At 45.7% G+C, this 15,149-nt stretch overlaps 1 protein-coding gene across 1 annotated transcript in view; it reads left to right on the top strand.

Annotated features, from left to right (window-relative positions):
• The window catches only part of LOC147111162 (uncharacterized), a 91,518-nt gene that overhangs the window by 11,529 nt on the left and 64,840 nt on the right, over positions 1 to 15,149 (top strand). The window contains exon 2 of the mRNA XM_086001778.1: positions 1,213 to 1,270. Within this exon, the coding sequence (XP_085857904.1) occupies positions 1,213 to 1,270 (58 nt within the window). The remainder of the gene's footprint in view (positions 1 to 1,212; positions 1,271 to 15,149) is intronic.

A 15,149-nucleotide genomic window follows, 5' to 3' on the forward strand; every position in this document is an offset into this window, starting at 1 on the left:
CGTTTTTTGGTCTCTAAGCTGCGGCCGAAGAAACCTGGCTGGCAAAATGGGACTCGATATTTTTTTGTCCAGTTAACAACGCCAGGTAGAATCCTCTTGTCCTGTAAGAAATTCCCATTTAAAGTAGAATAGACTTGATCCCCCTGATGACTTAATGACACAATTCCTGGTGTGCTGCTGAGTTTATTTGATCAGGAAGCTCTCCCTTTGATTGCTGGTCTCTACCAAGTCTGCTGATCTTGCCTGGGCTGGAGTGGGGTTTATTACAATAGGCCATTGTATCCCTGGGCTAGGGTGGAAGAAACATCAGCCGGGGCTCTGCTCCAGTGCCCCGTGTTACAAGTGTGTGGCCATCTGGGCGAGGACAGAATTGGACTTTGCTGCAATTTCCCACCTCCGCTATCTGTCATTGTTCAGATGCTCACCTGCACGAAAGAAAGACTCCTGTTTATATCGCGTCTTTCATGACCTCAAAACCCCTCGAAGTGCTTTACAACCAATTAAGTACTTTGAAGTGTGGTCACTGTTGTAATGTAGGAAATGCAGCAGCCAAAATGCTCACAGCAAGGTCTCGCTATCAGCAATGAGGCTCCATAGCACCGTACCCCAGCAAGAATCACGACCTTCAGGAGAGGATGGGGGGAAAAAAGAAAAAAATAGGATAATTATTAGAAATAAGTCTACTTTTCAAACCTCTAACTCGAGCAATTTTGCCAATTATTAGGACAGATTCTAAAGATAACCATGTTAGTACTAATCCACAATTAGTATATTTCAGTTATCAAGGAAACCTAGAATAACTGGGATACTGGACATACACTAAAACTTGCACAAATCCAGTGGGAAAAGAAATGCATCCTTGTCTTTTGACTGGAGAGAACACGTTCTAGACAGTTCAGAGTGGACTAAAGCCTACTTGGCATTACAGATGGTAATAAATAAAGTCACTAAATCTGCTGGAGGTTAAAGAGTTCCATTGTGGGAAACTGAACTGACTGAGGATCTTGATCTAACTTTAAAATCTGTTGAGCAACTGAAACCCGTAATGCATTTCAGCTTCTAGTTAAATTACAGATCGATTGGTTCCCGATTAATTTATCTTGTAAAATGGCGCATTCTCCTAGCTGGGAAATTCTGATAGCTGCACTTTTACTTTCAGGAATATCCATTTTGATAATATATTTTTGTCTTTTTTTTCTTCCCCAATTTCAGCGTACAGCTTTTGCGATGATCCTGATGATGATGCAGCAATTTGTAGTCCCCAAAATCAGTAAGTATTTGTATTTTATTTTAGTAATCATTGGGCAGACTTGAATCCTTTTCCAAACTGCGTATTTTCTTAGAATGAGTTGCACCACTTAAGAGTAGCAGTCATCAGTTGGAGCTAGCGGCTTTGGGTTGCTGGTCCCCAGCTTGCGGTCTGAGCTGCACCAAGAGTTGGGGGGGTGGGGGGACGGAGGGCGGGGGGCGGGGGGGGGGTGAAATTCTCAATAAAATGCAGGCGATTTCCCATTGTTGTCCCGAATGATCTGCTGGTAAAATTGCTGGAACGCGTAGTCAATTTCTGAGAATGCAATTTCATTAGTAAGTTGCTTTAATTAAAAGAGGAATTTCATCCCCGTGGCGTTTTGGAAACGGGTGAATCACAGCCAGGAAACTGGGAAGACATAAGAAATAGGAGTAGGCCATACAGACGCTCGAGCCTGTTCCGCCATTCAATAAGATCATGGCTGATCTTCTACCTTCAACTCCACTTTCCCACCTTATCTTGATATCCCTTGATTCCCTTACAGCCCAAAAATCTATCGATCCCTGCCTTGAATATTCTTGACGACTGAGCATCCACAGCCCTCTGGGGTAGAGAATTCCAAAGATTCGCCACCCTCCAAGTGAAGAAATTTGCCTCATCTTAGTCCTAAATGGCTGACCACTTATCCTGAAACTATGACCCCAAGTTGTGGACTCACAAGCCTGGGGAAACAGGGTAGGTGCTGAGAGGCTGTCATGTCTTCTAGGAATTTTACATGTTTCAATGAGATCACCTCTCATTCTTGTAAACTCCAGAGAATATAGGCCCAATCTACTCAATCTCTCCTCATAGGACAACCCTCTTATCCCAGGAAGCAATTTAGTGAGCCTTCGTTGCACCCCCTCTAAGGCAATTATATCCTTCCTTAGGTAAGTGTTAGATCCGGGTATCTTAATGTTGTGTCCTTCAATAATCAGGCAAAAGACTGCAGGGAACGATCAACAGGTGTTTACTGAATGAGGGTTCAAACTGCAACTGACTGTACAGATCACTACGCAGGGTTTATATACAGGTGTGGTCACTGCCGGTACTACAGGATACAGGAGCTGTAAAAAGTAGTTCTCCCCCTTAAAGGTACATATATTACAATTCCTCCCCTTTTAGATTAACAGTACCATAACACTCTTAACAATTAAATATCAAACTAATTACAATTAACACTTTTAACATGCAACATTAACTGAAAATAGTCTATTTATAAATTCAGTCTTTGGGGAGGCTTCCTGATTTTTTTTCTGGATAACGCCTTTCCCGAGTGTCTCGCTCTTGGTGCGGAGGCGATTCTAACACCCTGTCGTCAGTTGATTCATCAGCTTCCAATGCTATTGTTTCTGAGGTAGATACGACCTGTACGTCGGGTTCCTCACCAGGTACGTATGGCCGAGACATGGGGTTGACTCGTTCCTGTGACTCTAGGATCTGGTCAGCATGGCGTCTCACAATGTTCTCCCCAACATCCACTGTGTACATTAGTGGCCCCTGCCGTGTGCATATCGTTCCTGGTTGCCATTTCTCTGTTCGGTAGTCGCGGGCCAAGACTGGTTGCCCTACATTGAAGCTCCTTGTCGGCTTCTCATTGATGTGCTGGAATTGCTTATTCTCAACATCTCTTCGTACATTTGGTCTGAGCAAATCCAGACGAGATCTCAACCTTCGGTTAAAGAACATCATGGCCGGGGCCTGGTTGGTGACTGCATGTGTCGCATTTCTGTAGGCTAACAGGAAATTGTCCACCTTATGCTGCAGTGGAATGTCGTCATCGCACATGGCCTTTGCTGCTTTTTTAAAGGTTTGTACGAACCTCTCAGCCAATCCATTTGTGGCTGGATGATACGGGGCGGATGTGTAATGACTTACCCCATTCCTTTTCATAAATCTTCGAAACTCTTCGGACACAAACTGTGGTCCGTTATCAGAGCAAATCTGCTCTGGCAAGCTGTTCCTGGCAAAAATGGTCCGTAGGACTGCAATAGTTTTCTCTCTGGTGGTGGAGGACATTTTGATCACCTCAGGCCATTTCGAGTGCGCATCCACGGCTATTAAGAACATTGAGTCCATGAACGGACCAGCAAAATCAATATGCACCCGTTGCCATGGAGATGAGGGCCACTCCCATGGGTGTAGAGGGGCATGTGGTGGTGCATTTTGGACCTTCTGGCATCCTGAGCAGCTCTTTGTCAGGTCCTCGATTTGCTGATCGATCCCCGGCCACCACACATAAGCCCTAGCAAGGCTTTTCATTTTCACCCCTCCCAGATGACCTTCGTGAAGCTCATTGAGCACTCTCTCCCTTAACTTGGGTGGAATTACCACTCGGGATCCACACATCAAGGTCCCCTGGCATACTGACAGCTGTTCTCTTCTGGATGAGAATACTGGCAACAGTGAGTCGCCATGTGCTGGCCATCCCTTCACCGTCAAATCATATACCCGAGACAGTGTCGGGTCATTTCGGGTCTCCTTCTCTATACCAGCGTTAGTTACTGGCAAGCATTCAATTATAGTCGAATGAAATATTTCGACAGGATCCACTGCTGGTGCTTCCTCCGCAGTAGGCAGTGGCAAGCGTGATAGCCCATCAGTGTTTCCATGCTGTTTCGTGCCCTTATACTCGATATCATATTGGTGCGCCCCTAGAAAAAGGGACCATCTTTGTAGCCGTTGCGCAGTCATCACCGGAACGCCCTTCTTTGGATTAAAGATGGAGACAAGTGGTTGGTGGTCAGTCAGCAAGGTGAACTTCTGCCCGTGCAGATAGTGATTGAACTTTTTCTCTCCCCGCACTAGGCTGAGGGCCTCCCTGTCAATCTGGGCGTAGTTACGCTCGGCTGAGGTTAGTGACCGAGATGCAAAGGCTACTGGCCTCTCCGAGCCGTCCGGGAATTTGTGCGACAGCACAGCTCCAATACCATAGGGTGATGCATCACACGCCAACCGAATTGGTAGCGCTGGGTTGAAATGAGCCAAAACCTCTTTTGATGTGATCAATGCTTTGCTCTTCTGGAAAGCTCGTTTACATTCGTCACTCCACTTCCATGGTACCCCCGTTTGCAGTAGGGTGTTCAGTGGGTGTAGTACGGCAGACAAATTCGGCAAGAACTTATGGTAGTAGTTCACCAGCCCGAGGAACGACCTCAGTTGTGACACATTTTCCAGTGCTGGAGCCTTGACTACTGCCTCAATCTTTTCAGGGGACTTATGTAACCCCTCTTTGTCAATAACGTGGCCACAATACGAGATCTGCTTCTGGAAAAACTCGCATTTGTGGCGATTAGCTCGGAGCCCATATTCCTTCAATCTAGTGAGCACCTGCTCCAGGTTGGCGAGGTGATCACTGTCATTTTCGCCCGTGACCAGGATGTCATCCAAGTAACACTGGGTCCCTGGAATCCCTTGCAGGACTTGATCCATTGCCCTTTGCCAAATAGCCGGAGCTGATGCTACCCCGAACACCAGCCGGTTGTATTGGTAGAGACCTTTGAGTGTTGATCGTGAGGTACTGTTTCGAGGCTTCTTCTACCTCCATTTGCAGGTACGCCTGGGCCAGATCAATCTTTGTGAAGCGTTTCCCTCCAGATAGCGAGGCGAAAATATCTTCAATCCACGGAAGCGGATATTGTACAGTGTGAAGGACTGGGTTCACTGTCACCTTAAAGTCCCCACAGATGCGAACCTTCTTTGGTTCCCCAGGCGTATTACTCAACGACCTCTTCATTACAGGAATGATGGGTGTAGCCCACTCGCTCCAGTCCACTTTGGACAGTACTCCTGAACGTTCCAAACCTTCCAGCTCTGCTTCGACGGCTGGGCGGATCGCATAAGGTACCGGTCTGGCCTTAAACTTTGGGCTTGCCTTTTCCTCTATTTTGATCATCGCTGTTATGCCTTTTAGTGTTCCGAGTCCCTGCTGGAACACTTCTTGTGTGTCAGTTAGCATTTTTGACAGTCGACCAGGTGTGACGTCGTCATCCTTTTTGGCATCTACAGTCAGTGCTTGTATGGAATGCCAATCTAGCTGTATCTTTCGGATCCATTCACATCCTAGTAGTGGTGGTCCTCCATCTGGCAATACATATAGGTCCAGTTTTGGTGTTTCCTTGCCGTTATATATAACGTTCACCCTTATTTTTCCTTTGGGGTAGACTTTTTGCCCCGTGTACGTCTTCAAGACAATCTTTGTATCTCTCAAGGGTATATGTGAGAATAGCCGCTTGTAGTCCCTTCGGTTTATGATTGTTAGGGCTGATCCTGTGTCCAATTCCATTTTCACTTGGACTCCTGCTATTTTGAGCGTGACCCAGATAGTTTGGTGATCCTCCGTTTTGATCACATTTTGTAGTTTCAGACAACCCAGCTCCTTGCTTCCGGAGTCTGTATCACTCTTCTGTTCGTCTGAACTACTCTCCGTCACCTTATGTACCTTCTTGTACTTCTCCTGTGGAGATTTCTTGCTGCTGGTTTCTTTCCTGACCTGCAGACTCTTGCTATGTGTCCTACTTTTCCACACTGTCTACACACTTTGTCCTTGAACCAGCAATCATTATGGTCGTGTGTTGTTCTGCCGCAGCGATAGCACTTCACTGTTCCGTATGACATTTCATTTGTGCCATATTCTTGCGGTCTCCGTTGTATCTCAGCCACGCCCCGTGCTGCTGCTTCGTGTAATACTGCCATGCTGAAAGCCTTGTCCAGCGTAAGATCCTTTTCTGATAGAAGCCGTTTCTGGGTTCCTTCACTTTGAAGCCCACACACAAACTTGTCCCTTAAAGTATCTGCTAGTCCCATTCCAAACTGGCAGTGTTTCGATAGCTTGCGCAGTTCCGTTAAATACTCAGCATTACTTTCATCTTTATGCTGGTTCCTTTTGTGAAACTTAAATCTTTCTGCTATCAGCAGCGGTGTGGGGTTTAAGTGGTCCTGTAGGATTGACACTGTTTTCAAAATCCTTTTCTACTGGCTTCTCTGGGGTTACTAGGTTTCGTAGTAAGCCATACGTTTTTGCATCCATTGAATTCAACAATACTAGCGCTTTCTTGTCACCTGGCACTTCATTCGCCTTGCAGTATACTTCTATGCGTTTGACATATGTCGTCAAATCTTCGACTTCATTGTCGAATGCTGTGATACTGCCACTCTTCAGCATTTTTGGGTGTGGTTAGACTGGCTTAAAATGGCGTCTCCCGCGCTTTCCTTTCTTCCCCGCTGCGGCTTAAAATGGCGTCTCCCGCGCTGCTGCCAATGCCGCTCTCGGCGGTCCTCGTGCCAAATGGCGACGCCCTGTGGGTTTCGTGCGCTGCTCCTGCGCTGCTGGCAATGCTGCTCTCTGCGGTCCTCGTGGCAATGGCAGCGCCTCGCGTTTTCCTGCACACCTCTCTTCCCCCGTTGACGCTGCTCGGCCCTTGAACACCGGCTGCGCTCTGCTCTCTCTCGCCTCTCTCTCTCCCCGTTGACGCCGCTCGGTCCTGAACACCGGCTGTGCCCTGTGCGCTCTGCCCTCTCTCTCTCCCCCGTCAACGCTGCTCGGCCTTTTTCTGTGCTGCTCGGTCGGCTCTAGCCGCCGCTGTCCGGGAAGGGTCTGCGCAGTACCTGTTGCCAGCCCGTTTCACTGGACCACCGTGACTGGAAAGCCAAGCCTGGCTCTCGACAGCCTTCCCTGCGATGCCCGTGCTTCTGGACTCGACCTCCTTCCACTGTTCTCCAGGAGCGAATCCCTGGGAGGTGATGCAGAGTTGCAGGTAGGTTCGCATCTTTGTCGTCGCCAGTGTTAGATCCGGGTATCTTAATGTTGTGTCCTTCAATAATCAGACAAAAGACTGCAGGGAACGATCAACAGGTGTTTACTGAATGAGGGTTCAAACTGCAACTGACTGTACAGATCACTACGCAGGGTTTATAGACCGGTGTGGTCACTGCCGGTACTACAGGATACAGGAGCTGTAAAAAGTAGTTCTCCCCCTTAAAGGTACATACATTACAGTAAGGAGACCAAAATAGAGTTATACAGCACAAAGAGGCCCATCGTGTCCGCGCCGGCCATCAAGCCCTGTCTATTCGAATCCCATTTTCCAGCACTTGGTCCGTAGCCTTGTATGCTATGGCATTTCAAGTGCTCATCTAAATGCTTCTTGAATGTTGTGAGGGTTCCTGCCTCTACCACCCTTTCAGGCAGTGAGTACCAGATTCCAACCACCCTCTGGGTGAAAAAGTTTTTCCTCAAATCCCCTCTAAACCTCCTGCCCCTTACCTTGAAACTATGCCCCCTGGTTATTGACCCCTCTACTAAGGGGAAAAGTTCCTTTCTATCTACCCTATCTATGCCCCTCATAATTTTGTACACCTCAAGCAGGTCCCCCCTCAGCCTTTGCTGCTACAAGGAAAACAACCCCAGCCTGTCCAGTCTCTCTTCATAGCTGAAGCGCTCCAGCCCAGGTAACATCCTGGTGAATCTCCCCTGCACCCCCTCTAATGCAATCACATCCCTCCTATAGTGTGGCGACCAGAACTACACACAGTATTCCAGCTGTGGCCTAACTAGCGTTTTGTACAGATCTATCATAACCTCCCTGCTCTTGCCTTCATTAGCTGAGGCATAGAATATAAGTATTCCATATGTCTTTTTAACCACCTTATCTACATGTCCTGCTGCCTTCAGGGATCTATGTACATGCACACCAAGGTCCCTCTGATCCTCTGCCCTTCCTAGGGTCCTACCATTCATTGTGTATTCCCTTGCCTTGTTAGTCCTCCCACAATGCATCACCTCACACTTTTCAGGGTTAAATTCTATTTGCCACTGTTCTGCCCATTTGACCAACCCATCTATATCATCCTGTAGCCTGAGGCTTCCCTCCTCGCTATTTACCACTCCACCAATTTTCGTGTCATCTGTGAACTTACTGATCATACCTCCTACATTCATATCCAAATCATTAATGTACACTACGAACAGCAAGGGACCCAGTACCGATCCCTGCGGTACACTACTGGACACAGGCTTCCAGTCACAAAAACAAACTTCGACCACCCCCCCCCCCCCCACTGCCTCCTGCCCTTTGGGTCCAATGTGCCAAATTGCCCTGGATCCCATGGGCTCTTACCTTTTTGACCAGTCTCCCATGCGGGACTTTGTCAAAAGCCTTACTGAAGTCCATGTAGACTACATCAACTGCACTACCCTCATCCACACACCTAGTCAGTCCCTCAAAATTCAATCAAATTGGTTAGACATGATCTCCCCCTGACAAAGCCATGCTGACTATCCTTGATTAATCCTTGCCTCAGAATGTTTTCCAATAATTTCCCTACCACTGATGTTAGGCTCACTGGCCTGTAATTCCCTGGTTTATCCCTACTACCCTTCTTGAACAATGGTACTACATTAGCTGTTCTTCAGTCCTCTGGCACCTCCCCTGGCACCTCCGCTGTGGCCAGAGAGGTTCTGAAAATTTGTGCCAGAGCCCCTGCAATCTCCTCCCTTGCCTCACACAGCAGCCTGGGATACATCCTGTCAGGGCCTGGGGATTTATCCACTTTTAAGCCCACTAAAACCACTAGTACCTCCTCCCTCTCAATACTAATTTGTTGAAGTATATCACAATCCCCCTGCCTGATTTCTATGCCTACATCGTCCTTCTCCATAGTGAACACATATGCAAAATATTTATTTAAAACCTCACCTACATCTTCCGCTCTACACACACATTGCCACTTTGGTCCCTAATGGGCCCTACTCTTTCCCTGGTTATCCTCTTGCCCTCAATATACTTATAAAACACCATGGGATTTTCTTTTATTTTGCCCGCCAGTGGTTTTTCATGCCCCCTCTTCACTCTCCTAATTTCTTTTTTAAGTACCCCCCTGCACTTTCTATACTTCACTAGGACTTCCACTGTTTTTAGTCTTTTGTATCTGCCAATAGCCTCTTTTTTCCTAATCTATTTTTGTATATCCCTTGAGATCCAGGGTTCCCTGGACTTGTTGGCCCCACCCTTGACCTTTACGGGAACATGTTGGCGCTGTACTCTCTCTATTTCCTTTCTGAATGACTCCCACTGCTCTGATGTGGATTTTCCTACAAGTAGCTGATCCCAGTCCACTTTGGCCTATCCTGCCATACCATATTAAAATCAGCCTTCCCCCAATTTAGAACCTTTATTTTCGGTCCATCCTTGTCCTTTTCCATGACTACCTTTAAATCTCACCAAATTATGGTCACTGTCACCAAAATGCTCTCCTACTGACACTTCTACCACTTGCCCGGCTACATTCCCTAGAATTAGGTCCAGTACCGCCCCCTGTCTTGTAGGACTTTCTACATGCTGGCTTGAAAAGCTCTCCTGGATGCACTAAGAATTCTGCACCCTCTAAGCCTTTCACACTCTGACTATCCCAGTTAATATTGGGGAAGTTGAAATCCCCTACTATTATTACCCTATTATTTCTACACTTCTCAGAGAGTTGCCTACATATCTGCTCCTCTATCTCCCCCTGACTGTTTGGGGTCCTATAGTACACTCCCAGCAAAGTGCTTGCCCCCTTTTTGTTTTTAAGTTCTACCCATATGGCCTCATTAGAGGAATCTGCTAAGATATCATCCCTCCTTACTGCAGTAATTGACTCCTTGATTAATATTGCGACACCCCCTCTTTTACACCCCCCTCTGTCTCGCCTGAAGATTCTGTACCCCGGAATATTGAGCTGCCAGTCCTGCCCCTCCCTCAACCATGTCTCTGTGATCGCAACAATATCATACTCCCATGTGTTCATCAACACCTTCAATTCATCTGCCTTACTCGCAAGACTCCTTGCATTAAAATAAATGCCATGCAGCCTTGCCATACTCCCTTGTGCCGTTACATATTTGCTCTGCCTTCCAGACTGACTTGTTTTTTCCTCTACTTGGCTGTGCATTACCCCCTACTATAGCTCCACTCCATATCCCATCCCCCTGCCAAGTTAGTTTAAACCCACCCCAACAGCACTAGCAAACTTCCCCGCAAGGATGTTGGTCCCGTTCCAGTTCAGGTGCAACCCGTCCGACTTGTACAAGTCCCACCTTTCCCAGAAGCAGACCAGTGATCCAGGAAACTAAAGCCCTCTTTAGCCACGCATTCATCTGCTCTATCCTCCTATTCCTATACTCACTAGCACGTGGCACCGGGAGTAATCCAGAGATTACAACCTTTGGTCCTGCTTTTTAATTTGCTACCTAGCTCCCTAAATTTTTGTTGCAGGACCTCATCCCTCTTTCTACCTATGTCGTTGGTACCAATGTGAACCACGACCTCTGACTGTTGGTCCTCCCCCTTCAGAATGCCCTGCAGCCGTTCAATGACATCCTTGACCCTGGCACCAGGGAGACAACATACCATCCTGGACACGTCTGTGGCCGCAGAAACGCCTGTCTGCACCCCTCACTATTGAGTCTCCTACCACTATTGCCCTTCCACTCTTCCACCTTGTGCAGCTGAGCCATCCACAGTGCCGTGAACTTGGCTCTGGCTGCACTCCCCAGAGGAACCGTCACTTTCACCATTTTCCAACACAGAAAAACGGTTGTTGAGTGAGATGCACTCTGGGGCTTTCCTGACTACCTGCCTGTCCCCCTTCTTTTGACTTGTGGTCACCCATTCCATCTCTGACTGCACTTTCTTAAGCTGTGGGGTGACCACATCTAAAAACGTGCTATCCACATAACTCTCAGCCTTGCGGATACACCGCAGTGCCTCCAGCTGACGCTCGAGTTCTGAAAACCGGATCTCAAGTTGGCCAAATCGTTGGCACTTACTGCACATGTGGTCATCCTGACTGCAAGAAGCGTCTAGGAATTTCCCACATGCTGCAGGCCATGCAACGCATGGGACTGAGGTCCCCTGTCATACTTTTAATTTAAAAACTCTTACCTTAAATTTAAACTGTTGGATTCTCGCTCTCCCGAACTACCTTAGCTATGAACTACCTTAAAAGAAATAGACTTAAAATTGAAGAGAAAAAAAAGCACTCACCCACTACTCACCAATCCGCTTCTTCCCCTGCGCCAGCGTTACTTTGGAACACGTATGTCTTTTAATCTACACCAGGGCATTTAAATTTAGACGCCCAAGTTTGGGGAAAAAAGCGAGAAATAGAAAAATACTCATCAACTGTGCACAGTACTCCAGGTGTGGTCACACCAAAGCCCTAAATAATTGCAGCAAGACTTATTTACTCTTGTACACTAACCCCCTAGTAATAACAGCTAGCATACCATTTGCTTTCCTGATTGCTTGCTGTACCTGCATGTCAACTTTCTGTGATTCGTGTACAAGAACACCCAGGTTCCTCTGAATACCAGCACTTCCCAATCTCTCACCATTTAAAATAAATATTCTGCTTTTCTATTTTTCCTACCAAAGTAGATAACGTCACATTTCTCCACATTATGTTTAATCTGCCATGTTCTTGCCCACTCACTTAACCCGTCTATATCCCTTTGCAGCCTCTTTGCATCCTCCTCACAACTTACTTTCCCACCTAGCTTTGCATCGTCAGCAAACTTGGATACATTACTCTCGGTCCCCTCATCTAAGTCATTGAAACAGATTGTAAATAGCTGAGGCCTAAGCACTGATCTTTGCGCCACCCCACTAGTTACAACCTGCCAACCCGAAAAGGACCAGTTTACTCCTACTCTCTGTTTTCTGTCCATTAACCAATCCTCAGTCCATGCTAATATATTACCCCATCCCATGAGCCCTAATCTTGCATAACAACCTCTTGTGTGGTACCTTATTCAATGCCTTTTGAAAATCCAAATATACTACATCCATTGGTTCTCCCTTACCTACCCTGCTAATTACACCCTCAAAATAACTAATAGATTTGTCAACACAATTTCCCTTTCATAAAACCGTGGGGACTCTTCTAAGCATATTATAATTTTCTAAGTGCCCTGTTACCACATCCCTAATGATAGATTCTAGCATTTTCCCGACTAATGTCAGACCAACTGGCCTATAGTTCCATGTTTTCTCTCTCCCTCCTTTCTTGAATAGCAAGGTTCTGGAATCTAGGGATTTCTGGAAGATCAAAACCAATGCATCCACTATCTCTGCAGCCATCTTTTTGAAAACCCTAGGATGTAGGCCATCAGGTCCAAGTGATTTGTCGGCTTTTAATCCCATTAGTTTCTCCAGTACTTTTTCTTTACTAATATTAATTACTTTAATCACTCTCACTAGACCCTTGGTTCCCCACTATTTCCAGTATGTTTTTTGTGTCTTATACTATGAAGGCAGAGACCAAGTATTTGTTTAATGTCTCTGCCATTTCCTTATTCCCCATTATAATTTCTCTTGCCTCTGCCTCTAATGGACCCATGTTTACTTCCTTTTTACGTACTTGTAGAAGCTCTTGCATCCACAACCACCAGATTCCTGCCCATGTTACATTCTCTGATCGGTGATCAACTTTTCAAGTAGACCGAAAGTGCTCTTGTAAAAAATATGTGAATGTTCCATCTACATATTTAAATCCATCATCTACATATATAATCTATATGATGTATTAAAAGTTGGTAACATTGTCACCCCCCCCCCCCAGTATAGTGAAATCGGTGTGTAACTCATAATAATAATAATCCCTATTATATCTACTTTCTCCAGAAATGGTGCTGTAACAAATATAGCAAATATAATTTCAAAACATTTCTTTGACATTTTTGTTTATTTTTGGCCTGGATTTTAGGTAGCAATAGTTTTGATTACTACAATTTAAAAATATGGGAATTCTTTCTTGTGTTATTTGGAGGAGAGGACGAAAGGAGGTGATACAAGGCAGGTTCACTTGCACCAGAGGCGGACTGGCCACATTCAATCTTATTGTGTAGCCATGTTTGGCGATCTTGGTGCATTTAGTTGGCGATGTCCAAGGGGGGATTGTTGTGTGTGCTTGTGAAGGTGAGGAATGTTAATGCTTCAGTGTTGAGTGCTTTGAGTATACCATTGCACATCCACAATAAAGGGATCTATTCTACCCCAACAATGTCTTGACTGAATCTCTCATGGAGCAGGTGGTTAAGAGGTAAATCATTGGTAGTTCTGTGTTGTGAAACTGAGTTGAGATTGTTCATGTCTCTTTTTTATAAGACCCTTGCAAAAGAGAGGTTTTTATTCCACCAATCTGACCTGTACAGGAAACTTTTTTTTATCCGGGACCAACGTGGTGCCGGTTCATCAAAAATTCCGGATAACCGAAAGCTATAGTAAAAGATACGAGAGCTGACCGCTTCATATAAAGCAACAAACCCTGTTGCTTAGCAATAAGTGCAGAACAATGGCCACAAGTTCCAAGCGTCTCTGTAGCTTAGCAACAGCTGCAGCCACACCCTTGCACAGCAACAGATCGAGGAAGGCAAGGACAATATGAAGTAAAACTTAACTGAACCTACTCCTGAATTTTGCCGGTTAACCGAGATTTCTGGTTATTTAGGTGCCGGTAAATCGAAAGTTTCCTGTATTTGAATCCAAGGCAGACGGTGTCTTAATCTACAGTACTCTCCAGCCTCTGCCAAATCTTGCCATGCTTGCTAAATTGCCATTTAGGGATGTAAAACCTGCCCAAAAAAGGTTGACGCTGAGTCTTGGGCTGGAGATGAACAATTATGCAAACTGGACCAAGAGGAAAAGAATGAAAAGTTTCTTGTGGATTTGTGACCGCTGTCCCTGGGAACGTTACTGGCTGTCATTACAAAATTAATATGTGCTTCTAAGCTGTAACGAACTGTCTGGTACAGTATTAACAGTCCAGCAAACATCACTTGTGTATTCAGCAGTGAATGCTGAATATTGTCACACAACTGATTGAACAGGATGTTTGGAAAGGATTGTGTAAAAGGGGCAGAGCACCTTTGCCTTAACTGGCTCTTTTGAATCTGCTTTACAAAATGCTGTTTGCACATTCTTATGAAACAACCTGAAAAATTAGAGAGCTTTTGTGGTATTTTCAAAGAATTTTTCAGAAAAAATGCATGTATATTTTTACAAGATCTTGTTTGGCAGTAATTAAGACTTATTACAGCATTTAAAATTCACTTGCATTTGAATGGACAAGCCCTGACTTTTTCCGGCCTGTTTAGTGGGTATCTAATGGGTAAGTGCCACAACTTCATGCCCTTCGTGTGTTTGAATGCTGAGTCTCTTAGTGAGGCACCGGTACAACGAAGCTTGTGGAGGAGCAGGACAAATCAGACAGCAACTTCCTGATTTCCGCATTTAACTGCGCATGTGCGGAGGCCAGAAGTTGTTGTCTGACCTGCTCCTTAATAACATTGAGCACCGATAGCCTCACCATTTTTCCTACCGCAAAATCTGGGCCAGTGTTTTGAGCAGACACATGTTTTATTTTTGCTTTTCACTCCAGAAACATAAAGTGGCCACAGAGTGGCAATCAGTAAAACAATTGATGGAGTTTTCATTTGTGTAATGGGCAGATAATTTTAAATGTGCTCAGTGTGGGAAGGCTCGGCACAGCTCCATAAGATACGGGCAGTTTAACTCTTCAATGATTTACAATCCGTTTCCACTGCTCTACACAAGGACGTGTGCCAAAAAAAGAGCCGTACTTGCTAATCATTACTTGTGCTTAATCTACTCCGCCCTTTAATTTTGCACGTTCTATGATGCACTCTGACCTGGAGTACTGAAACACTATCTGATTCCTATAGAGCAAGTTGTGAGTGTAACCACAAGGTGAAGCACTACTTTGGGGCCTTAGTAGTTGAAAGAGGAGAGCTCACAATATTACAATGAACATAAGAAATAGGAGCAGGAATAGGCCACTTGGCCCCTCGAGCCTGCTCTGT

The sequence above is a fragment of the Somniosus microcephalus genome, chromosome 11 (assembly GCF_052327205.1).
Source record: "Somniosus microcephalus isolate GS21.2 chromosome 11, FLI_Smic_1.0, whole genome shotgun sequence".
NCBI lineage: Eukaryota > Metazoa > Chordata > Chondrichthyes > Squaliformes > Somniosidae > Somniosus > Somniosus microcephalus.